The sequence below is a fragment of the Myzus persicae genome, unplaced genomic scaffold (genome assembly GCF_001856785.1).
Source record: "Myzus persicae strain clone G006 unplaced genomic scaffold, MPER_G0061.0, whole genome shotgun sequence".
Classification (NCBI taxonomy): domain Eukaryota; kingdom Metazoa; phylum Arthropoda; class Insecta; order Hemiptera; family Aphididae; genus Myzus; species Myzus persicae.
The window spans coordinates 382,767-410,564 of NW_019104211.1; the positions used below are offsets into that span (position 1 = coordinate 382,767).

The 27,798-nt window shown below is 29.3% G+C and overlaps 1 protein-coding gene across 1 annotated transcript in view; it reads left to right on the forward strand.

Annotated features, from left to right (window-relative positions):
• The window catches only part of LOC111040038 (1-phosphatidylinositol 4,5-bisphosphate phosphodiesterase classes I and II), a 53,145-nt gene that overhangs the window by 23,851 nt on the left and 1,496 nt on the right, over positions 1 to 27,798 (forward strand). The window contains exons 2-17 of the mRNA XM_022323727.1: positions 5,400 to 5,477; positions 5,575 to 5,643; positions 5,854 to 5,991; positions 13,959 to 14,092; positions 16,019 to 16,103; positions 16,188 to 16,288; positions 20,518 to 20,849; positions 20,908 to 21,224; positions 21,322 to 21,535; positions 22,246 to 22,443; positions 23,721 to 24,250; positions 24,766 to 25,077; positions 25,173 to 25,398; positions 26,076 to 26,301; positions 26,397 to 26,744; positions 27,648 to 27,792. Of these exons, the coding sequence (XP_022179419.1) occupies positions 5,400 to 5,477; positions 5,575 to 5,643; positions 5,854 to 5,991; positions 13,959 to 14,092; positions 16,019 to 16,103; positions 16,188 to 16,288; positions 20,518 to 20,849; positions 20,908 to 21,224; positions 21,322 to 21,535; positions 22,246 to 22,443; positions 23,721 to 24,250; positions 24,766 to 25,077; positions 25,173 to 25,398; positions 26,076 to 26,301; positions 26,397 to 26,744; positions 27,648 to 27,792 (3,453 nt within the window). The remainder of the gene's footprint in view (positions 1 to 5,399; positions 5,478 to 5,574; positions 5,644 to 5,853; positions 5,992 to 13,958; positions 14,093 to 16,018; positions 16,104 to 16,187; positions 16,289 to 20,517; positions 20,850 to 20,907; positions 21,225 to 21,321; positions 21,536 to 22,245; positions 22,444 to 23,720; positions 24,251 to 24,765; positions 25,078 to 25,172; positions 25,399 to 26,075; positions 26,302 to 26,396; positions 26,745 to 27,647; positions 27,793 to 27,798) is intronic.

A 27,798-nucleotide genomic window follows, 5' to 3' on the forward strand; every position in this document is an offset into this window, starting at 1 on the left:
GTTGTAATTATAGAGAAGAAAAAATATTTTAGTCAATCAACTAGTTATGCGATATTTCGATACATCGTCCATAAGATATTTTTTTAATTGGATCTCTTCCTCTTTGACTTGGAGGAGATTGGTTACTGTAGGTACCTATATGCACTGCGGATGATTTAGAACCAAAAACAAGTCAATGTAATATATTATATTATAGGCCGATATAGTATAATCTATACACGACAGCATTGAAAACATAATATTTTGTTGGCAGTTTTGTAGAAAGGCTACACCCTGTCTGCGATTGTACGAGTATTGTCGATAAAATATGTAGACAACTATAATAGGACTCTGTAACAGTAATACCGAACAACATGATATTATTTCAATATTATGCACTGCGTTATTATCGCCTTGTTTACGAAATATAAACGTCTAAAATATAATATCAACGACACTGCGTAAGTATTATATCTATACCGGGCCGGATATTCTCAAGACATTTGATAAAGAGTTAGGCGTAAAAACTCGTATGATTTATTTTCCATGTACACATTGCCAACGTTAACCACCAATTTGTTATAGGTACACATCGTTGGAACACCTTTAATCGGAACTAATCGTCATTAGTAATAATTCAAATGTGCCCAGTAAATTACTTTAAGAAAACGTCAACCCCAAATCGAACCCTGCCGCAACAATGGCGAATACAAATTAACGAAGATAAATTTCTTCGCAAACTACCTTCACGGTGCAAAAAAGTTTCTCGTGAGTGTCTTTGAATAACACTGAATAATGTGTATACAATTTAATGGTTAAGACCTTCAGGTCATTTTTCAACGAGTAGGACATTATCCCTCCGTACGAACAAAAAAACAACAGAGGAGGCGTTATTACCATTTTTTCTTAGTTTATGAAGGATAAAACATAACCGTCCAGTTGAACATTTCCGAATTGTTGACTATTGAGATTATACTTACACACTCTCGCCGTATATGATTGAACCATATTAATTGATCATTGTATTGAACAAACGACTTTCTAAATGATAAATATCACTTATAAATCATAACATATAGGTAGACTGTATTTTAGATACTCAGTAGTTTTCATTATCTACAGCCTGCAGTATAGCTGTCTGAACTGATCGTCTAGTGCAGATAAATGTTAATCATATTACTATAGGTGTAGTGAATAGTGATTGTGTGTGTTTCGTGGAAAGGCATAAATTAATTTATACCCACATTAATTTTAATGATTTTGATATGTTTATAAAAAAACGACCTCTTGCTCGACGTGTTTTGTCTTACAAAGAGGGCATGCGAGAGATGAGTAGAACAAATAAATACAATGTGTAACTCATGTGAAACAGGAATATAAATATGAAAAATATATTATAAAAAAGAAAAAAATCCTGGCGTAAATAGTTGTTAAAGGCGTATTATCGTATGTACCGCCTTAGATGAATTCGTAACTAGTAGCCGTCTTAATATATCCAAAAACTACTAAAAAAAACCAAACCTCTAAAATTAAAATAACTATCGCGTATACTATCGCCTACTATATGGCACTACGCTGTTTATTTATTGGCATTCAAAACATTATGCTGTTTGCTGAGACTAATGACGTTTAAATAATAATTGACGCTATTGGTTGGTACACGCACTGTGTTGTCACACTTTCCGCAAAGACTTTAAGATGAATAATATAATTAACCTCTGACCCACAGCTTCGACGAGCCGCAACTGATTTCAACAAAATTTAAATACATACAATAACACATCACTGTCCTCTGTTTTGTATATCTGCGTGTTATTTAGTAATCCACATCTGCACCCACAGAACCCAGGTGAGCGCGATTGGTAGAGATATCTGTTATTGTACAGTTGTTGAGATTATTTCGAAAAGTTGTGAACGATGGTTTTTTTTTTTTCATTGGATACGCCAGATCATGTAATAATAACGTAATGAATATTTGTTAAATATCTTGTTTGTTTATTGTGCTCACATAAATCAATCGATACCAACTGGTAATAATTATATATTAGTGTGTAATAATGGTTACGGTATGAAATCAATTATATGATGTTAATATCGGCGTTATAATGCATTAATTCTACTTTTAAACTTTCATAGTAAAAAAGCGATCCGGTCACAAATCTTAATAATTATTACTACACAACACTCGACACAGCATTATACAAAATTACAAATTTATATTTCAACCGGTATACCTATAGGCTGACTTTATAATTGAATTACTTAATGTAATTCAGCGTTGAAATCGCAGTAAGGATTGTAAATACCATTAAACGTAAAAGCTTCAGTAAATCATTGCTCTAAAAAAAGTTTACAAGTTGAGTTTTTTTTTACTCAAAAATTGTAATATTAAGTTCAATCCACATTTGATCTCAAAACATAAAAATAAATGAAAAAATAAATTATTGTTATATCCTCCATAACATTTCACTGTTTATTATTTGTGTATCCCCTTTTAGAATCCGTATTCCACTGATGTAAACGGTAACATACGCTAACTATATATTATAGTGTTATAAACAATAAATAATAATAACTTAACGTGAATATTGTGATTTGTGGAACAATAATCGTTTTGTTGTAATAGTTAAATGCAGAAGGGTTGAGTTATATAAATTACACTGCAGGGAATTTTAGTGTCACGGTTCAACCATGTGTTTATTTCAACTGTAAATTATTCCGAACAAATAATAAAATTTAAATAAATCCATTGGTGTTTACAATTTTGTGTTTTTGATAAATTGTGATACGGAAATAATATTTCTAATGTCAAACCAATTTAATATTCGTTTTATTTTTTATAAAAAAAATATATGATGTTAGAGGTATTGATTATCTAAATAAATAAGTTTATTTAGTTTTTAAGCAATTGCATAAATAGTCTATTTTTTTAGTAAAAAAATTACGTATAAATCCGTGTTTTTTTTATCAACAATTTATTTATTTTGTGTGTCAATTTTTGTTTGTTTCTGTTCTTCCCTACACTTTGAAGTCTATTGGTAATATTTCTAACTTTTCTACCAGAAAAGATGCTGAAGTAGAAAATTGAAGCATTTTACTGCCCCAAAAAGGTGACTGATGACAGACGCAAAAATAAAATAAAACACACATCATCATTGTAAAATCAATACATTCATCGCTCCACTCAGAATCTAAATTGTAAACATTACTTTCGTTGATCTCTAATCGATACCGGTTTTGATGTAACCGTAGTTGAGTAATTGATTATCAGTTGTCATTATATGAATAATATGTTCCTGGAATCGTGATCTATACTGGATATCTGAGCGTTTGATGCGTACTTGATTTATGTGAACTGAGAATATTAAAAACTTTTTTGTTGTTATGAATTTTGGTTCAAATAGTTATTGTTTTATACAGTAGGTTTTGAGAGTTTATATTTTGCGAATTACATTTTTTTGGTGAGTAAACATTTCGATTATTTTTTTTTTATGTAATGATATATAATGTATGGTCACCTTACGAAATTGTAAACATACACCAACGTTGTAAGTATAGAGTTTTAAATTATATACGTAATAATGTATCAGTTTTAATTTATTGTGTGAAATATTTGTTTTAAAATAATTAATATCATAATATAATATTGTATGGACACGAATGTTATTTCATCAATGTAATAAATTGTACACACTATACACCCTCCTATATATGTATAATATTCCTATTTTACATATTGTCTAAAATAAGGGCCTGAGCCCCGGAGGCATAGGTATAACTAAACTTGTAATTATACGGTTTATTTGGTGAATGTACGTTGTATATACTATATACCTATATGGTACTATTACAACTATCTTCCTACGCGCGTGTGATTTATTAGCTAACAGCAGTATCGATGAGTTCTTTTTTTTGACATTGCACATGATGCTATTACAATATATATATATATATCGTGTATACCTATACGTATGAGTTATTCAAGCCTTCGACATAATTTTAAGGCGTGCTCGTGTCCATATGTTTAAGTCTTAAATCATATAGTTACATTATGTATAGAACATTTAGATATATATATAATATATGCATTATCTACTTAGGTATTTAATTGTGGTACAGTAGAACGATATGTAAATACTATTATAATCAACGTTTGGGCCGATTAAAGTTTACGTAGTCAGGCAACGTTCGCATATCGAATTTAACGTTCTCGTCGTGGTTGTTGCGTGGGCAAGATAGTTAAAAATGTGTAAACTTTGTATCTAGATAAACAGCGAATTGAAATGCGAATAGGCACTTGGGAAGTTCAAAATCATGGTTAAACCCGATGAAAGTCGTTCAATGTTCTTACAATATAGGTACTCGGGAAAAATGTTTGGCGCTAAAACGAATGTAGGCAAATTTAAATTCAAAGTTTATTGAAGTCGGTCACGTTTAGAGTTAGATATTAATTGGGTTTCCACTCAAGTCTATACAATAATTATTTTTGTATAATGACGAGAGACACATAATATAATAATAGTATAAATGTTTGACGTCGAGCAGTATTTAAATTGATGGGTTTTTAAAAAATTACTTAGGTATTATAAAATAGTTTATTCTTGTTATAAAGATTCCCGGCCGGCCCAATGGATGGAATGTTTTAATATTCAAAGTTGACATAGCTTTTTATTTCCACGGTTAAAACTATAATTTTTTGTTTTTGTGTTTTTTGTTGTACGAAAATAATTTATTTAAATTCCGTTAATGTTTTGAAAGTTCTCAACTATGTTTTTTTAAGATGTTTTAATTACTCAAAGAATATGCAGTTTCAATAATGATATTTCGTGTTCTCACATTTATATTTATCCTTACACTCACGTAATTTTTGCACGATTGATTTTGATTTGTTCCACTCAATTGATTTGATCAATGGGACTTAAATTTTAGCAAATGTATAGTTTATACTTAATATTAATTCTAAAATATCAATTGTGTTTTAGTTCACAAGCGTTAACAATATATTTAATGTCCTGTGAAGTTTAAAGTCTGTATAGTATTTACGATATTTATTGCCAAATATAATATGTATAATAGTTTATTATATATTTACTAATATTGATATAGGGAATAGGTTTTATGATCAAATATATTCATCTTATGTTAACCAAAACTTGTTAATTTATAGCTTATATTAGTGAAACTTGTATACACAATTATTATGAATATTAAACATAAAGTTATTGGTAATTACACCACCAAACTCATATTTACTCATATTAATAATTCTTCAAAGTAACACTCGATGTAGAAAAGTTGTGAACAAAATATATTGTGTATATAAAAATAAAATTGGCAATGTTAATAATTATTTGGCAAATATAATAATTGTATACGTACCAGTATTTAAATTCATAGATGAATGTATTTTCTTTTTACAGGAGAGCGGAATTGGGTTACCGGTGACTATCAAAGTAGACGAACGAGGATTTTTCTTGTATTGGATGGACCAGAAAAAAGTAAAAGCGCTGTTTCCTGAATATTATTGTGACCTAACCTATATTGTTACAACTGCGTTTATTATTATATCATTTTTTTTTTTTTTTTTTTTGTCAGGACTGCGAAGTGATTGACATGTCGACGATACGGGATACAAGGACAGGAAAATACGCCAGGGTCCCAAAAGTATTTTTATTTATTATACATAAATGTGTGCCTAAATGTGTGTGTGTGTGTGTGTGTGTGTGTGTGTGTGTGTGTGTGTGTGTGTGCGCGCGCGTGCGTGTGTGTTCAATTATAAATGTATATATGTGTATTTATACACATGCATGTACTATGTCGGAGTATGTGTAGCAATATTTGATGAATGATTTTATGTCCCTCGGTTTTATTTAGGACGCGAAATTGAGAAGTGTCGTGTGTATGGGGTCCCAAGAGCCATTGGGCGATAAAACGATTACCGTCGTCGTGGCCACGGATTTTGTAAACGTGTCGTTCATTAATTTCTGTTGCAATAAAAAGCAAACGGCCCAAGTAAGCATAATATATTACATAATAATAATTATTTTTTATCACATTATCGTGATCAATATAATAATAGAATATATTGTTAATTATAATTATGATAATTTGTGAGATTGGAAGCATATTATATAGATATATGTATAATGTATACATAAATGTAAGCACTGCACACTAAAAATAAAAACAATATAAGTCGGTGAATTTATTTACTTTTTGTTATTTTTTAAATTAAATATATATAATCCTTGTATATAGTCTATATTATATATTGTATACTCCTTAGTTCTCAGGATTAATACAGCTTTAAAGAGGATATCATTATTCTAATATTGCATTAATTTACATTTATTATGTGTTTATAACCACTGATTATTATCGCGATATCGCGTAATAACATTAAGTAAAGAGAGCAATTATTTAGCATAAACTTTGGGCACTATTTGTAGGTATGAGCATGATTTGAAAAATATTTATGTTTCTTAAATTAATAGTAATTGCTTTAAAGACTAAATATTATAATAAATTAATAATTTTAAAATATCATACTCGACTAGGTAAAAATTGTGATCATGGTCATAGTAGAATGCATGTTACTTCTGCAACTAGACTTAAATTATAAGACACTGAAAACTCACTTTATACAATTAAATATTTTTAATTTACTGGAACATAATATTTTCTGCTTCAAAATCAAACGCCCTAGTTTTTATGTTTAAAAGCATTTTTATATTATAAATTAATTTTTAATTTATATTTAATTTAATTTCTTTTATATTTAAAATGTTTATACTAACTGTTTTTCTGATGATTTTGGTAGGTATTTTACTTTTAATATAATGTAATTTTAAACTTTGTGTACCTACTTTTAAGATATTGTCTTTGAAAACGAACGACCAGAAAAAAATACGGAGATAAAGTCTACGTATTATAGGGATAGAAATATGAAATTAGGTACTTCTCCGAAAGCTTTAATTGAACGTTATATATACATATATAGGCATCTATAGCTGCTTTTATATAGCTAATTAAACTTGTTTGTTAAATTTCTAAGTACTCCCATCACTAATATAACCATTCGCTTTAAAATAAAGGAAATAAAAAATAAAAATAAGCTACTTATTAAGTTATTAAGTTATTTGATTATTTATTGCAGCCTTGTATATAACGTATAATATGGCGTATATAGTGAATAATTGAATTTTTAATAATTTTTCTTTATTTTACCCTTGAAACCAATATAATTACTGTTAAAAATTTCGTATAACTTAAAAAATAATTCAAATATTTCCTGATTGTATTAGTTTATAAATTATAAATTTTAGTTGATAACTTTCATTCTGGACTCTGATAAATGTATTGATTGTACTTTTTTTTGTGTCATATGTACACTAAAGTACCTAGTCGAAATAAATGCTTCGATTTTCAACTTTGATGTTTTTTCTGATAAGTTAATGTAGTTAGTGTATTCGATAGGGAAAAATTTCCTAATAGTTTTCAAAAGCTCCATCTTCGATAAAACTTTCATCAACAATTTTTTAAATTTTAATAAAATAAGGAAAAATGAGAATTTTCACGTAATATCAGTTTTTGATGTAACACTTTTAAAATATTGTGACTCTTTTTGAGGTAGGTATTTGCAAACATAAAAAATATTCATTGGATATTTTTTTATGTATTTTTGATAAAATATTGTTTGGCCAGTCTTATAACTTAAAAATGTAATATAAAGTTATAATAATTGTTATTGGTGTAATTTGAAGAAAAAAAGTTAAGCTTAAATTCTAAATAGTTTTTATGAGCATTTACAATTTCTCATAATAGGAGTTCATACTGTAATCAAATAATCTAAAAAAATATATAGACACAGTTTTTTAATAAATATTTAAAGTCCAAATTAAGACGAAATTTAATATTCAAAAGAAGAATAACGATATTATTTATTTTGTCGCCATTTAAAAATATTCTTCATGGGTACTTGAAACATTTAAAGCATATTTTATCATATTTTACACACTCATTGACGTTTTGGAATATAGTTTTTATGATTCAATTAATTTAGCCTACTATTTTACTGATATCTTATACTGAAATAAATTACTTTTATAGAAATTATACGATACAATATACTTCGCGATATAAGCTGACCCGTCTACGCTCAGATTTGTTGTTTGAATACATGTATGATTGATTCCATATCATTGAATACAAATTTAACACATCCATTGCAGTGACCCTTTTCCATACCTACTGTGCAGCAGAGCAGTCCCCACTCACCTACCTTTTTAAAAAATGATAAAAAATATTATGTATCATTGTTTAAAGTGAATGCAATATTATTTTAATTTCAAAAACTAATAAACTATGAATTCATAAAATACCTTTTGATTTTTTTACTTTAAATAAAAAAATAGTTTTATTTAATAAAAATTAAGTGCTTATTTATAATTTTTAAATATGAGCATTCTTAATTTTAGTTAATAACATGACGTACGTAGACTATAATCAGTAAATATCAATTAAATTCCTCATTATACCAGAAGAATAGGAACATAAGGAACATCAGAGGTAGTGGATGTCATAAAATATTGCATTAAAATAGTTATTCATCGTATAATTAATACATGATGGTATACATGTAAATATATAATCATAATTATAATTTCCAAAGTAACGTATTAATTATATACGACAATGGGGCGAGGGAGTGTTGGTCAATCTAAGTATTACGTTACAGAATTACAGTATTATAAATGTGTTGTGTTACCGATAGAAAAATTATAAACTTATTTGGTGTGTGAAGTATGTTTAAAATATTGTTCTGAACAGTGTTAAACACATATATTCTTAGATTATTTGTACATAGGTATGCAAAAATGAGAACAACCCGAAAAGTCAACTTAAAATTTAATGACTATTTGTCATTGTTTACTAAATTATAATAATTATCCTTTTGTGTTACTCACTATATTAGTTATTACTTGTATAATTGTCTATTACTACTGTAAATTAGTTACGTCTAGGTGCGTGTGTGGCATAGACCTTAGTAATGAAGTGAACTACATGGAAATTAATCGGTGCTGCTAATTTATTACAAAATTTTAACTCTAAAAATAATTTTATTATTAAGTAACAGACATTCTGCTATAATTTTGAAAAGGTATGTCACTTTAAAACAAATAATAGTACTGTATCACGAGGAAAAAAGTTTGGGAACTACTGTTTTAGATGATTGACGTGTATCCTATTGTTGTATTTTTAACATTTTAAATACACCAGCTGTAATATTATAATACGGATTAAACGATTAAATGCGAAATGTTTAAACATTGTTTTTAAAATACTAATCTGTAAATATGAATAAATATTTAAAAAATACTTTAGGAATTAAATAGTAGTGAAGATAAATTGTTTATAATTTATAAATAAACACGTTTCATTGATAGAACATATAATACCAAATATACACATATCATTAAATGTTGGTTTGTTTTTAGGGCTGGATTTATTTAGGATTGTCCTTAAAATATAAAGTATAGGTATCATGATTCATAACTATATTTGTCCGGTTAAACTTTCTGTTTACTAGCATTATTTATTCCTGCTATTATTAATATTACTAAAGTACAATGGTATTAAAAAGGTCATTTTAAATGTACCTATTATTAATTATTAAGATTTTAAAATATTATTTAACGTTAGTATAGCAGTCTACCGATGTAGATTTATGATGTAATATTATAACATAAAATGTACATATAATTTAAATTATAACCACTTATTGTACAGTTATGATGAGATAAAATAGGTTATATTTTGTATTTTTAAGTAGATCAAAATATGTTCATGGTGAATTTTTAAAAAACCTTGTAACTTTAAAAAAAAACAACTCAAACTCGAAACCCCTTTTGGTTGTTCAATGCTCCTTTTATAATATATATTCCACACCGAGTGTGACCCTAGAATAACTATGTTAAAGTATATCGATGTATTGTGCTCGTTTCAAACAAGACGGGATTGTGGCCAAGATTTCTCTCGGGGAGGGAATATATCTTTGTGTATCAGCGGGATATCTTTGTACCGTAAAGGATTTATAAAAACGCAATAATAATCGACTTGGCCAAAACGCAAAATGAAATATTACTAGAAAAGCTGTTTCTTTTTCAACTAAATTTGTGTATCTAGTTTAACAGGTCACATCCAATATTAAAATCAAACACATTTTCATTCCAAAGGTGAAATGCTAAATCAAATTTCAATTGAAATGTTTATTCACTTTTGTTTTTTAATTAAAAAATGAAAAGAAAAAAGTTGAAACATGAGGGACAATCCCTATTTACAGTTCAAGCGCTTGAATTGAGTTAAATTGAACTAATTTTAAAAAAGAAATATTAATTCCAACGTAGATTTATTTATATATAAATAAATTATTCTGGTCGTCAATTTGCATAATATTCAACATTTCATGAATTCATTATTTTCAATGAAGATTTTTGCGATAAAATTATTTAAAATGTATATTATTTTACGATAAGTAGGTAAATACCTGGTACATATTGTAGGTAATCATAAAACGTGTGAACATGATAATAAAATATTTTTCAGATTAATAAAATACCTTTGATTATTTTAATGTAGGATTTGTCTAATCAACCTAATTATTAATTAATTGTTAAATTGTTATTAAATTATTATGTGTTAATTAACAGTTTAAACATGAATAGTACCTATAGGTACATTTACTTTTGCAATAACTAGATATTTTTCTTCGTTTACCAGCATCATTATCAACATTTGTTCTTATATTTCATAAAGATTAAGGATGCATGATTGTTTGTACCTATAAACTGCTATAATGTATTTGATGAGACTTGATGAGTATTGTCTTACGCATATGTACGACATGGTAGTAAAATACATTGGAATAAAAATATTCTTAATACCTACCTAGCAATAATCATCGGATAATTATTGACAAGATTTGGATGTAAATTAATAACTTTTGTAGGTATAAAAAAATGTCATAGCCCTTACATACCTAATTGAATAATTATTGTAATAGTAGTTTCTATTTTATCGTTAATAAAATTAATCTAAATGATTATTAAACATTTTTAGAATACGTTTAAAATCTATACAATATTATACCTATCTACTGCAGTTATTATTAAAATAACAACAAAATATAAAAGTATTTTATGATTAAAAATATTAATTGTGTCGGTTTAGTTGCAAATGATTTAACTAAGTCACTATAATCATATATATATTATTATTGGGATTAGGTAATGGGTAATTTTAATTAATTAAAGTTCATATTAGGTGTGTTAAATAAATTAAATTAAAGTACATCCAATGCACGGTTAGAAAAAGTCGGATAATATCAATAAATAGGGTGATCACCAAGCTTGTTCATTGCTTAACTTCTTTAATCATTTACTAAAATATTTATTCAAATTCTAATTTTTGTAGTTTTTTTAGTATGAATTAAAACCAACATTTCAAATACTGAGATTCCTATAATGGCGCATAAAAACATGATTTTTCAAATGAAAACAACTATTTTTGCTATTGTTTGTTGTTTAATCAAATGATATTTTTGATAATTTGGATTCATTAAGATCAAAATTTGAGCTAGTTTGATATTAATTTTAAGTCATTATACTTAATATAGGTAGGTACATAAAAATATTATTAAGAATAATAGTTCTTTATCATGGGTTTACATAAAATATAAAATTGTTGTAATAATTAGTTTAGTACCTTTTTGATACTATGGACCACTTAGTGAACTTTTGATAAGTCCAGGATCACCTCAATTTCAGGGAGACCTTTTTTTTTTGCTTATTAACAAGAATTGAATTTTTCAGATTTTAGATTTTTAAATAAATAAAAATAATGACTTTTATTACAACAATATTAATTAATTACGCTTTACAGTTCATTAACTTATTTTTAATTATTTCTTTGTAGATAATTTATTATAATTAATGTTTACCTAATGCAACTGCTGGGGTTGCTCTTTACTTTAAAAGTTTGTTAATTCTAGTATATATACTGTTGCTCAGACCCATAATAGTAACTAATGTAGTAACATGAGAAGGTACTATTTTTTTTACTATACATTGGAGTTTTTTAGTAAAAAAACAAACTTTTGTACCGTAGATCACTGGTTGGGAATAGTGGTCCAGTACTTATTATACTCACAATGTTTTTATAATTCATACAATTTTAATAAATTACTGTAATATTGTCGAATCTTCATAGACCTCATGTCTCTAAACTTATTATTCGTCTGTATTATATTAAATTAGTATCCTCATCTTTACTTCATGGATTACCCTTAGTACCTACTTAAAGTTGTAGAACTCAAAAATTCAAATTTCGATTTACACACATCAACATCTTCAAAAAGTCATCTAACTATTTTAAATAAAAATAGTTGTTCTCATATGAAAAAATAAGATTGTATCATCATCGCATGTATCTCCTTAAAATGTATACAAAATCTAATTATTTGAGAATATAATTCCATAGTATACTTAAGACACCCTAGTATTACAATTGTAATTAATTCATTTATAATGTAAAATACAGAGGTGGACACTGAACATGTTTTGAGAAAATATTGTGAAAAAATCACTGCTCAGTGATATAATTCCCGAAAATAACGATTCCAGTTTTAAATTGTATAATACTTATGTATTATTATGTATAAATAACAAACTATAATTTACATTAGATTTTTAATTTTTACTCAAACCTTTTGTAATTCAGTAAGTAGATTTTTAAAACACAGATTTCATTTTTTAAATATTTTGTTAAGGTAATTCAAATTTAAAGAATAAACAAACTCTCACGTTTATGCTTTGCACTATGTGTGTTAAAATATTCTTATTTGTTTTTAAAATTGAAAATACTTTAAATAGATTTATGGCTGCTTAGTGTTAAAACAAAACGTTAGGTAACTCTTGTAATCTTGTATTCTAGTTACAGTTTTATAATTTCCTATACAATCTTGAAATTCAATTTTCATTCGAATTTGAAAGTTTGTGACATTCGTTATTATAGAATTTAACTCAAAGTACAATTCATATTATTTATTTATACGTTTTTATGTGTATACAATCATTTGTTTTTATATTTATACATACGTTTGAAAGACTATATAGGTAGAAGATTAAATTAACCTATTTTTAAACATTTAAGACATTGTCTGTGTTCTTTCATCGGTTAGGTTAGGTTTCGAATTTTTTTTATAACATGAGATGCAAGTATAATATTTAAATTGTAATGATTTGTTTAACTTTATTTTAAATTTAAAAATAATAATAAGAGAATAACAATAATGTTTTCCCATTTAATATATATTAATTGATTCTAGTAATAAAGATAACAAAATTGTGTCGATTATGACGAACATAAATAATTTTTTTAAATGATATATTATGCGTGCGTGTAAAATGAAGATAATTAAAATGAATATTATTCGTGTGTTGTGTATTCTATTAAGTACCTAGGTACTTCAACTTCTAATAAATTAGTAATATTATTACAAATGAATATGTGTGAATCGTTTTACGTTGATTTTATGTTTATTTTAGTCTGATAACGAGAATATTAATAAGTATTTTACTAATGTAATTTATAACGCTGATATTTATTTGAACTAAATATATTTGAAGTATGGTGTATATATTATACATTACATGATGAAAAACATTGATACAGTAAATCGATTGTTTTACAAAAAAACTTAATTATATGTGTGCGTACGTGCTGTTAATTTATACAGGCCTGTAAAGTTACTAATCGATTTCAATTATCTAGGTATTTGACAATATTTCAGTGTACTTGACCCTTTTCAGTGTCATTGCAGTGAATTATGATGTCTTTATTATTGTGTATTCGTTTAGCAGAATTTGCGGAGGTAAAATATTGTTACCGTGTCATTAATTGTTGTTTATCACACTATTTAGGTATGGACAGACAGTCTTTTGAAGCTTGCTCTGAATTTGGTGCAGCTAAATTGGTCACCAATAGCGTTCTTGCACAAAACGCATACCAAATTGAATTTATTAGTAGACAAGAATGGCAAAATTCCAATAAAAAAGTGATTATTACATTTTTATATTATTTTATTTGAAATTATTTATATTATTTATATAATTACTTAAACAGAATTTTTAAGATCCTGTCATGTACAGCAGTAAGTTTTAAATCCGAAACATTCATATTCTGGGATGGTTAGATTTATTGGTTATTTTTATAGCAATTTATAAATATTGAAAATACACAGACATAATGTTTTTTATATTAGCGTTTGAAGTTCAAGTTTTGACAGAATTTGTTAAAATCACAAAAATGTACAAAGTTTTTTAATTCATATTATGTTTAAATGTATTCCTCAAAAAGAATGTAATAGATATAAGGTTCCTCGTAAGTATTTCTTATAACTGTTAAAATATTTCGAAAATACGTATTCACAATTTGATCTTATAGATCTTGAAAGTTTAAAGTTTACATTTTTACGAAATTAGATAACTATGTAAGTATTTAGGTATTTACTTATTAGTTAGGCAATAAGAATAGTACAATATATTAATAAATAATAATTATTACAATATGATAGATGTGGGTAATATCTTCTTCTTCGAGTATTATTTCAACAAATCGTATTAGTTACAGTAAAACTATCAGTATGAATTATAATAAAATGTCCTAAGGAATACAGTCTGACATAATATTGTTTCAGCTCGTGACCTATTTATTGACAAAATCCTTCTTTACAACAGAGTGACTTCGCCAGTTTTTCGTTTGAGCGGGTGGATTTTCTTAAAACGAATATTATGTAACTCATATGCCTCGTAGAATCTTCTATTGAAGAAACAGATTTTTGTATACTTTTTTGTTCTGTGATTATTATAACCATCAAAAAGAAATTCCGTCACTTCAAGTTAGTAAAACATTAAAAACTGAATTATTATTCCTTTTAAACAGTTGTCATTAAGTAAAACGGTTTGTCTCACTTGACTTTATGTGAATTAGGTACTTAACTTTGAACTCATTTGCATTCATTCCATGAAATGTAAGATAAAACCCTTGTGTGCCTTATGTAATATACTACCAGGTACTAATAACCATTCATTATTCAATTAATTACTAATGACATCACCTAAAACAAATGAACATCCACCTTAGCAAAAATTTCAATTAAATTAACCAATTACTATAGAATACTGTCCCGATGGTTAAATATTTCCAATTAATCTAATATTATGTACCCATATACATATTTATTGCTTTATAATGTGTGTTTTAAAAAACAAATAATAATATTCATAGTTGTAAAATCAAAATGTATTAACATAAAGCACTACATCACCATATATCATGTGTTAGAAACTGAATATTAAATGTGCTTGGAAGTAACTAATTATTTTAATTTCAGAGTACGTTTGGTCTCTGTTCTAAATCGTTTTTCATTATCGCTTTGAAATATAAGCAAATATAACTAATCCAATACTAATTCATCACTTTTTTTTATTTACTATCGAGATCGTGTCAACTAACGTCGAATAAAATATGATTAAAAAAATTTAATGATTAATGGAATATCCAGGAACATAATCATATATACCACCCACATCTAAATGAGTTGTACTATTTTTAATTTATCTATTCATTTTATTTAAACTTATTTACTTTGAGTATTTTTAATTTATTTTAACAAACAATGATCATAGCCCACAACTATTGAAAAATGTGTAATTCACGTATATTTTACTATCCGGGTTCGTGACACAAAACTGTATATCTATGCTTGGTAAAAGGAAATATCAATAACGCGAAATTGATTCTATTTATATTATTAATTATTAATTTTCTTACCTTGTATGAATATCCTAAAGTTTGTGTTTCCGTGTTTCTTAATTGATAATATCTTGCATACATCGGTGCCTATAAATTGTATATTATGTATGATATATATAATATATTCTTGACATTTTTTTTACATGTTTACACATAATCATTTTAGTATTCTCAAGACGTTCGCGCAGAACAAAGAAGATAGGAAGAAAGTCGAAAAGGCCTTGGAGTCATCTGGATTACCGTCGAATAAAGTACGAATTACAATGTTAAATGTCAAATATTAAACGTTAAATTATATTAATTATACCAATAGTAATTAATATTTTATTATTCAGAATGATTTCGTTAGTCCTGTAAAGTTTATATTCGAAGATTTCTTCACTTTCTACAAAAATCTTACGGCTCGACCCGAAGTTGCACAATTATTTGATGACGTGTAAGTACATTTCAACATTAAAATAAATTCAAATGTGTAACATTAATAAAGTTAATGGCAAAATGTATTTACCGATACAATTTATAAATATTACAAACATCAGTTATAACTAATAAATATAAATAACAGTGTGCTTTATAGGTTATATAGTAATGTATATAGTTTTAAACTTACTGTGAAAATACTTTAATATATTTGTTCTGGTACTTGCATTTAGCGATATGATGTTAATTTGCTATACACTTGAACTGTAAGACAGGGTTATCTTATACTATTATTAATATCCTTTTGTAAATAAAGTGTATGTGTAGGTACTCTATATATTCTAATGGATGAGTGAAGGATCATAAAATTAAACAATGTTTACAGGGCCGGATTATTATTTTGGGGGTCTTGGGGTTAGTCTTTCTTTTTTATAGCACAACTTTACATTTTTCATTATCCTGTTTTAATATTTGTATTGAAAAATAATCTATAATTTTATAAAATATGGCGATGTCTTTAAATATTCTAATTAAAAAAATATGATTGATTTCAAAATATATTTATAAAAAAAATAAACTCAAACACCACGTGATATGCTTTTTTATTGTATATATTTTATTATACATATAGGCGCATAACAGAAAATGATTTATGTACATGCCTCCCTATTTTCTTGAACATTTTTATTTAAATCTTTTGTATCTTGGACAGTATTGTATGAATTTGTTTGACAGTTTTCATAATTTGTTCATAAGCAATATCGAAGTAGTATCGTATAATATCGAAAACACTGATAGAGGGCCAGCGATTTATACCTCCAACCACTTTTGATGTAAGCCATTAAGTATTCATTTATTTTATTTGGGCAGATTCAATTACTCGATTCGTGTGAATTTTTAAGACAGTTTCTAAAATTTGTGTTTCATCCCTTCCTCTACTTAGGTGAAATACACATAGGAGTGACTAATATTGTAGTTACAAGGGCTAGATTCTAAAAAACCCAAGTTTAAAATACTATAAAGTCATAAGGGTTTTCATCGTTAAAAATAAATCTCAAAAGTAAAATAAAAACATATTTTTTATATTACAGTAAGCACATTTTATTTTTTATAATTGCATACTTATGCAATATATTATATATTTTAGAAGTAATTAGTTTAAACCTTAACTTTTTCCTCCAGCAAACTATAATCCACCATTTGTATGAATTTGTATGAATTTGTATTTCCAAATGTATATGCAGGCCTCTTCGTGTAGGTAATACCTAAAATCCTGAATATTCGCCAATACGATGTATTGTAGATATAAGATACCTAATGTAACTTAACCGAACCCGATAAACAACAAAACAATCGAACAAACTTTCAAAACCAACAGTTTATTCAACAAAATGTTGTATTCTTTCCTCGCACCTATATTAAGTTAAATACTGTAAATATTAAATCACCACAGTCATGATTTATAACTGTTATTAATGCCATTTTCCACTGATGGTTTTTAGAGTTCAATAAAAAAAATATAGATATAATTAACTTATTGATGTTTATTATTTAAAAAACCAATTGTTTTCTTTCCTATTAGAAATTACAATTATATAATTGTTTCATTAAAAATAGTTTTAATTCTTTAGCTACTACTTGTTGCATTTAAAATATAAAATAATATGTACAACACTGGACAGCTTTTTAGGAGTGAAATGAGATAGGTTTTTGATCGATCAATTATCAGCCCCCTAAGCCCAACGTACAGATACTGTGAATTATTAATTCGCAAACCATTCGCATATTATACGTCTATTGACATATCAAATTGATTAAAAAAATCAGATATAATATTAGTTTACAACTTAAAGTTTTTAGAAATAATATTATTTTATAAGACAAGGAATTGTATGTATTTATGATGGCTATCATAAAATATTCATAATATAATACCCTAATACTTACTTATTAGAGTTGGAGCTTAACTACTCCGTTTCATCAAATGCCTTTGATTTATTGTTATATAAAATGTGTATATATTATGTGGTAACCAATTTTTGTATCTTATAATAACTATCTTTTTTCAGAACTAAAGCGTATTTACAATTAAAAATAATTTAATATATTTTATTAATTCTTATAAATCAGTTAAGTATAATTTTATTTAGGTATTTTCATCAAATTATATTTTTCGATGACAATTTTTACGAAGAACCAACTTTTGACAAAATCAATTTTACTTTTCGTAGTAATTCAAAAACAAATAACTATAGATCCATTAAATTGGTACAAAATATTCGAGCTATTTATAGACGTAAGTAATTTAGAGTTTTTCTTAGTTTTTTTTCAATTATTGTCGATAAACAATTTTATGACACAAAATTGGAAATCGAATACAATGTTCAACATAAGTTGTTAGTGGTGTTATTAAAAAAAAAACGAGTAAATTCACAATAACTTTCATGGGCATAAGTAAGACTTTTGACAAAATCCGTCAAAATCACCAAAATTTGCAAATTATTTTAAGTTAGAAATTTATAAAAAAATGTCTTATTATATCCATAGTTTGAAAATGTAATACAAATTCCTCATAAGTTTCCCTACCTTTAATTAAAAAAAAAATCTTACTAGAAGGTCACATTCATTTTTTATGAGCATTTCAAGTTTTTTGATTTTAGTTATTTTGTCATAATTTAAAAATATTATTCGTGGGTACTTGAATCTTCTAAAATATATTATTTTTAATTATATCAGTTAATACACATCATAACATTTTACAATGCTAAGTTTTCGGCAAAATTAATTCAACTTACCAGGTATATGAAGGTAATAAAATAAATTACTTTACTTGCAATAATATCTTAAAAATTACGCATCTAGTAATTTACGCTGACAGACCGTTTTCGCTCAAAATCGTTTTTTTTTTTTTTGTACAATTTTGTCTGTACCGTTGAATTCAAATTTAAAACATCCGTGACACTGATCTACGCGTTCCCTACAATGTGCAGCATTATTATTACCCACTTTTTAAAATCGTATTTACTATTTGAGAAAATAAACTAAATTGTTTTCTAATGGTTATGTTCCATGCTTAAAACATGAACATTTTGCTCTAAATACGTCGTAAGTGGATATTTCTTATAAATTTATTCTGGCATATTGTTGACTATATTTATGCGTATGAAAACGTATTTTGTAGCTATCAATTTGTCACGTCGCTGAAGACTGTCTTAGCAACTAATGAGAATTATAAAGGCTAAATGCAACAGTTTAATTAGGAAAGACAACCACCCCCGCCATGATTTTGATTCACTTTAAATATTCGCAACAGTTTTTTTCAAGTACAAAATGTAAACTGTTCAGACAGTCAAGTATTTAAATATATGTGAGCAATCATACAATGTATATTGTGCATTTGTGATATTGCAATGTTTTTAGTTTATACATTTAAGACATATTATAGTATAATTCATGAACAATAAACTATGCCTAATGAAGTGTATAGGAATATAAATAATAATGTAAAACGCGTAAACAAACAATTATATTATTCAATTATCCAGGAATAGACGGTGAGGAAATTACACAAAAAAACGTTGGTAAAAAAAGTTTAAGACTGAATATTACCTAACAAGGGGGAAATGTCCAAATCTGCCTTTAATTCATGTACCCAAACATGTTTTTATATTTTATTCTTTTTGGATATATCTTAATTATTTTTTGAATTATTATTTGTAATGAGAGGCAAACAAAATATACGAATAGATTCGACAATAGTTTTCAAATTTGTATTTATTTTAAAATAGCATAACATTTAGTGTGCTGGCGAGTAATTTCATAGACTATAAATACAAAACATAAAAGTAGGTATATCGAATATTTATGATCATGATTATACATTTTATTCGCTCATCATGATTATTCATATGTTTCTGTTAAGTTTTAATTATTTTTATTAGCTGTAACAACCACACTAAAATACTCACCTTACACTCTTATAATAATATTCCGAGAATATATTTTTCACAGTAGATAAATCATGTTCAATATTGAAAACACTTTTTCATATTATATTGTAAATATATGTATAGTTTAACAACCCCCCTCCCCCCCCCCCATATCCTCTTAATTGGTAATCCGGCCCTGACTTTAGGTATTATTATGATAATAAATATGATCATAATAAATGTTGATTATATTATTTGTTTTGATAACAATCGTCCATTTAAGGGTGTACAATTGTATCTTGGGTACTATTTTCAGATGTTGTAGTGATCGTGGAGCTTCGGGTAAGAAAAAACTTATGACAGTTGATCAGTTCGTCGATTTCTTGAATCGCACTCAGAGAGATCCTCGTTTAAATGAAATACTCCACCCGTACGCCAATTCAGATAGAGCAAAAGATCTCATCCGTGAGTTTGAGCCCAACAAACAAAGCGCTCAACGAGGCTTGTTGAGTTTTGACGGTTTTCTCAAGTATCTGATGAGCGCCGACAACCCTATAGTGTCTTCTTCCACGTTTGAACTGAATAACGACATGGATCAGCCGCTATCGCATTATTTCATCAATTCGTCACATAACACCTACTTGACTGGTAACAATATTATGCACGATATTATATTTATAGTTTTCTAAAATTAGTTTCCAACTAGGTCACCAGTTGACTGGTAAGTCATCCGTGGAGATTTACAGACAGTGCCTACTGTCTGGATGTCGATGCGTCGAATTAGATTTGTGGAATGGAAAGACAAACGAACCGGTAATCCTGCACGGATACACATTTGTACCTGAAGTGTCGGCTCGAGAGGTAATAGAGGCAATTGCCGAGTCGGCTTTCAAATCGTCCGACTACCCTGTGATATTGTCATTTGAAAACCATTGCAACACCAAGCAACAAGCGAAAATCGCCCAATACTGTCACGATTACTTCGGCGACATGTTGTTGTATGAACCGCTGGACAGCCACAAAGTAATAATAATTATAAGCACAATAATTATTCATTGTTTCCATTCCGTGCGTTTAATCATTCCTAACGTCATAATATTATGTACCTGCGCAATTATAGCTCGAGCCCGGCATCTCGTTACCGCCTCCTTCAATGCTGAAAAACAAAATAATCATAAAAAACAAGAAAAAACATCACCACCATCATAAAAAGCCTGCGACTAGTGTGGTGTTGGAACCTGCTACGGCTGCCACTCTGGTGTTAGGCAATGGAGATTTACCACGAGGACCAATTCGACAGTCCAGCAAGGACAGTAATCAAGACGAAGATGAAGGTACAAACACTATAAAATTGTGTTAATAAGCACCTTAATATTGCCACTGTAAAAAATATTGTTGGTAATAATGGCAAAAAATCAACTATTTTTTTTAACTTTCCACCTTGTTAACTCTTGGACTAAAAACTTTCAACAGGTAGTTGAATTTTAGTAATTAAAAGTTCCTATTTTAATATTGTTAATGTTCTGTGGCTTTATTACGGTTATGCATGTGTAGTTTTTACTTTTTCACTCAATCTGTAACAAGTTTACACAAAAACCTTAACTTCGATATTTATTTTTTGTTTTCAAATTATGTTTACTGAGAATTTTTTATAATTTATTTATTTAGTAAAATGTAACTCAAATATACCGGGTTAGGTATATTAACTCTACGTTCCTATATTTTACTTATGCAATTATTTATAATATCTACGCACGCACACAATTAATTTTACCGAGTACTTTTTGTACATTTACTTTTAACAAATTATGAAAAAATAAAATCGGTACCTAATTAAAATAAGACATATATGTACTTGCAGGCGAGTTTATGAAGCAAAAATAATAATACCATAATAATTTTTAAATTTCTATAATATATTAATAGGAACTAGGGAAAATTATTTCAACTAATTCTGCTTTTTTTCGAACTTAAATTTTAACCTAGCTTAATAGCAGTCAAAAATTATAAAAATATTTAAAATGTATGCTTAACTCAATTCTAGATGATGATGACAGCAGTAGTGATACCGATGGCGAAGAAGAGGACGTAGATAGGACGGTTGATTTAAAACATGTTTTGCAAGGTAAGCCTTTGGTCGATAAGGTATCCAACACCAAAGAGACTGAAGCTGGCACGGAAATTTCGGTTCTCGTAAATTATTGTCAATCGGTGCAATTCACTTCGTTTGAAAACGCAGAGAGTGAGTTTTTTACCGACTTAATATTTTTTAGATTTTATATTCAAAAGATAATAATATTTCATTCACGCGTGTTGTCTTAGTCTTATACAAATGCGTAACATACAAAATGTGCGTTCTTCTGTTCTAAATTTAGATATATGATCAAAATTAAAAATTAAAAATTCGTAACCTCCCTTTTGTTTTTATGCTTAAGCATTCCAGTCAGGACCTAAAGAATCTTAATATACATAATTTCTACTGTACGTCTGTCCTCCTAAACGGCTGAACCAATTTTGATGACATTTTTTGTGCTCGTTTGAGTGGGTCCCTGGACGGGTTAGATTCACAGTTGGACCAGGTGGGAGATGTGCTCAAACAAGGATTTTGAGATTAACGGATTTAAGGTTTTGTTTATAAATGGTTGCCATTGGTTACAGCTTACAGATTATTATAATTAGTAGAAATAAGTATTTATTTTGTATACAAATGGTTGCAATTGGTTATTCGGGCAAATGAGGTTTTATACATCACATCGTCATGTTTATAGTTTGGAATACAGAAATTATATCTTAATGAACAATTAATATGAGAGTTGAATGTATGTCTGCAGCGTATATACTTAGGTACTCAAAAACTTTTCAACCGATTTCGAGAAAATTTCAAATTGTTCTTGGAGATATCGGGAAAGTTTAAAGAGTAGATTGAACTACGTTCGCTTTATACTGAGTGCTATTTTCAATCCGCCACAGGCGAATTGACCATATCAGTCAAATTAGTTTACAAAGCGAGGTACACCTCCCCGATTTTAACCTTGAGTGTACATCAAAAACAAAAATACACGTTGATGCACAACGTTGCACCTATATAGCACTATATTTTATACTTTTTCACGGGTTTGAAGTCGGGTTGTAAAGTTGAAAATGGATGTTCATTCGTCCTAAATTTATAGATTCAAAAATTACTGGACCGTTTTCAATAAATGTTAAATCAGTAGCTTCCTCTAGAGTTTGAGGGTGCTTAAAGTTTATTTTTCAACCCCAATATGTAGCTCATACTTGAAATTTTTCAGCCAACGAAAAAAAAAAATGTTTACTCATCTAAATAGTTATGCCCTTGCAGGTTACATATTATATTACTATTATAATTAGAAGAAATATGGCGTATACATTTTTTTATGAAAAAATAATTAAAAATACAAATCTTTGGCGCGTGCACAACGTCGGACGGGACAGCTAGTTGTATTTATAATATTCATAATTAATTTTTTTTTTCATATCGTTATTATACTGTGTTTTAAGAAAAAAACCGCCACTACGAGATGTCATCGTTTGACGAGAAACAAGCAATGACGTTACTGAAAGAACGGCCAATGGAGTTTGTCAAGTACAACAAAAATCAACTGAGCCGAGTTTATCCGGCCGGGACACGTTTCGACTCGTCCAACTTTATGCCACAAGTGTTTTGGAACGCGGGATGTCAGCTGGTCGCATTGAACTATCAAACCATGGACGTGGCAATGCAGCTAAATTTAGGGATATTCGAGTACAACATGCGCAGCGGTTATTTGTTGAAACCGGAGTTCATGAGGCGCGCCGACCGTACGTTCGACCCGTTCGCCGAGTCCACTGTGGACGGTATCATCGCCGGTACACTGACCGTGGACGTCATATCCGGTCAGCTGCTCACCGATAAGCGAGTCGGCACTTACGTGGACATCGAGATGTACGGTTTGCCGGCCGACACGGTCAGAAAAAAATTTCGTACTCGGACTGTCCCGTACAACGGCATCAACCCGGTGTACGGAGACGAACCTTTCGTGTTCAAAAAAGTACGTTTTCGGCTGTCCCTGATAATAACGTGTACCAAGCCAAATATCTCTTACTGCACACTGCATGCCAGCGGTTCCCAACCTTTTTCATTCTACGCCCCCTTATAAATTTAATGAAATCTCATACCCCCCCTTAAATTAGAGTTTAGGCGAATTTTTCTTTGTGAGTGGTACAATTAAAACATACAAAATAACTATATATTATACGATATAGGTACAACTATTTACTTTTATTACTTTCATCATTTTAAAAATGTATTATAAATCAACTTACGAAGTAATAATATCTCGGTCTATCGACTCTATCGTTATACCTAATATATAATTGCTATCGATGCCCGATAATCTGATGAATAATAATATAGTGATTTCAATTTCACACATTGTAGAATACTGAATAACATAATTATTTTGTTAATTCCATCATCACTATATCCCCCCCCCCCCCGGTTAGGGAACCGCTGCAGTGTATGGCCTAGTTCTGTACACATATTATAAAAATGTTTGTGTTTCAGGTGGTCCTCCCCCAACTCGCGTCTTTGCGTCTAGCTGTTTTCGAGGAGTCCGGAAAGTTGATCGGCCATCGGGTCATTCCGGTGGTTGGCCTCTGCCCAGGATATAGACACGTCGTCTTGCGTAACGAAATGGGTCAGCCCCTGCCTTGCGGAACGTTGTTCTTAAAAATCACCGTGAAAGACTACGTCCCGGACGGCTTATCGGATTTCGCCGAGGCTCTGGCTAATCCCATCAAATTCCAATCCGATCTGGACAAACGCACCAAGCAATTAGCCGTCTTCGCGGACGAACTGGACCAATCCGTCGACGAAGTAAGCTCGATTGACGATTGACGTCGTCTCGTAATATTTATACATAATGCGACAATCCCGCATCGTTATCTAATCTGTGCTCGTTATCAATTGAGGCGAGTGTCGCACCGGCAGAACGAGACGTAAAACCGGTCACCCGCCACCAGACCAGCTGCCCAGACTTGCCCACCGGCCACCACATGACGGTTACACTGTCGGCGCCGCACCGGAAATCCGTGACTACTAATCCCGTGTCGACGATGGACTATTCGGTCAACGATGACTTCAGCAAGGGTCCGAAAGGCTCCCAGAGGAATCTTCCGGTGTTATTGTCTACTTCCCGTGAGTTGGATTCGAATTTTTACTCGATCGGTGATCACGAGACATCCAGTCGAACATCATAACATTATATAATATAGAGATAGCACCATAATATAATATATACCCGTCAACCACATAATATTATATGATACGGTAAAAGTGCGAATACCGGTGAAACCTAAGATTTATCGGTAAATAATGGGTTTTACCGACTGCTGTTTGTAAAAGCCAGAATTTCGGACATTTACTGATTGATTTCGGTAAAACCTAGGATACACAAAATAGTCTGGTCAAACTCAGAATAATTTTCGAAGTTCGGACTTTTACAAACGACATTTAATACATTTTAAGATAAACATAACAACTGTTCATTTTTTGTGTCCGGCCTGGTATTATATTTTCTCCTTCCCTTATTTCTACATATTCGGTTTCTAAAGGTACTTCTACTTCTAGGTAGTAGCTAATGTAGATTGTAGGTGCCTTATACACTTAAATAATAATAATTATTATTTTTAAGTTGACGTATACTGTTGTAATTATACACGAGTATAAAGTAAACGGAATAATATCACTTAATAATTGGTAAACAATTTTAGACTTTCGCCAACATTTACCGGTAAATCATAGGTTTCACCGAGATTTGTGCTTTTATCGAGACATACATGTATGTATTCTATAATATTGTTTTGTTTTTGCAGTGAGCGAAGGCGTAGTCGCCGAATCTCTTTCAAAGCTTAACGACAACAAGCTGGTAAAGGATAAGAAAATGGAGCTCGAGAAAAAGCTGGAAATGCTCCGGAGGAAACACGAAAAAGAGAGACACCGCATACAGCACCTGAAATCGTCACACGATTCGGAACGGATGCGGATATCCAAGTTCTCGATGAGTTCCAGATTCGTCAAGCGGCTGTCGATAAAAAATATGTAATAATTATTGTGATCTCGTTTGTCCGTCCTAAACATATTATGACATATAAAAACAAAAACGTTATACCGTATATTCGTTTCGTGTCCCACAGTCAGGAGAGCATTTTGCAGAGCAACCAAGACGCTTCGGAATCTTCGGAATGCGACACTGACAATTCGACCAGTTCGATGCCGAGGATGTCCAGAAGCCAGTCCGAACGGTTGTTGGCCATCGGCAAAGAGCACGTGGTACAGGAGCGGGACCTCCGTGAAAAATATCACGAGATCGTGTTCTCGTCGTTGGAGAAAGTGATGCGTTCGTCGCAATCGAACCAGATGAAAATGTTGCGCGTGCTGTTGGATAAAGAAACCGCGGAAGTGATGAAAAAGTTGCAGGACCGCCGGCGACATGAAATGAAATCGTTGGCAAAAATACACAAGGACAAAGACGAGATTGGAAGGTACGGTAGTTCATAGATGTATATTTTTAATATATATCGTGAATGTATACACGAAATCAGAGACATTAATTATCCTCGGATAACGTTAGAAGGGCCTATATTATGTGTAGGCAATTTTTTATCATTTTCAAATATTAACAATATGGAATAAACAATAGTTGGCCAATGTCAAAAAAAAATGTTATGCATCTATACTATAATATTATAAAGTGGAAAGATTTGATTGTTTGTATTGAACAAGCTCCGAAACTACTAAACCGATGTAAATTAAATTTGGTACATGGATAGTTTAGACACATATGAAGTACATAGGCTACTTTTTAATACTAAAAAAGGACTGTAAGGGGTTGAAATAGGGAATGGTATAAATTATAACTAAAATAATAATAATTTATTGTATTATACACACAATAAATATTTTTTTTACTCTGGCTGTGAGTATCTTTATCAACAAACGACATTTTTAAATATTTTACACTGTAATATTAAATGGTAAATCAGGAGAAAAAACAGTGTAAAAAATAGTTACAACACACAGTCAACAACAGACAAAACTAAAAAACACTAGGGACATAAGACCTGTATGTATTATGTGCATTACTGAATCCCTACCACAGTACGTTTTGCAACTGTCCTCCAGACATTCCAGTAGATTCCAGCCGATTTTGTAGGTTGGTAGCTAAAAAACATGCTGCGGTACCCACTAAAGGAAATACAAAAAAATGATGCTATAATTAACTTGGCAAAACAACGTTTGCCGGGTCAGCTTTCATTAATATAATGTAAAAAATCTCTGTTTTCATCTAAGGTGACTTTTGCCCTGACAACACCGGGTGGGACAGCTAGTTACAAATAAAAAATCATTTGTATGGTATTAAGTTTTTTATGTTGTTCGGTGTATAGGATCAAGCGAGAAGTATCCAGTTCGATGGTGGAAAAGGGTGTGAATGAACGGGTGCGATTGGCTCAGATCTACGAGAAGAAGACTGAGGAGCTAGAAAAACAGCACGAAGAAATCAGACAAAATTTTAATGATCTCAAGAAAAAAGTAAGC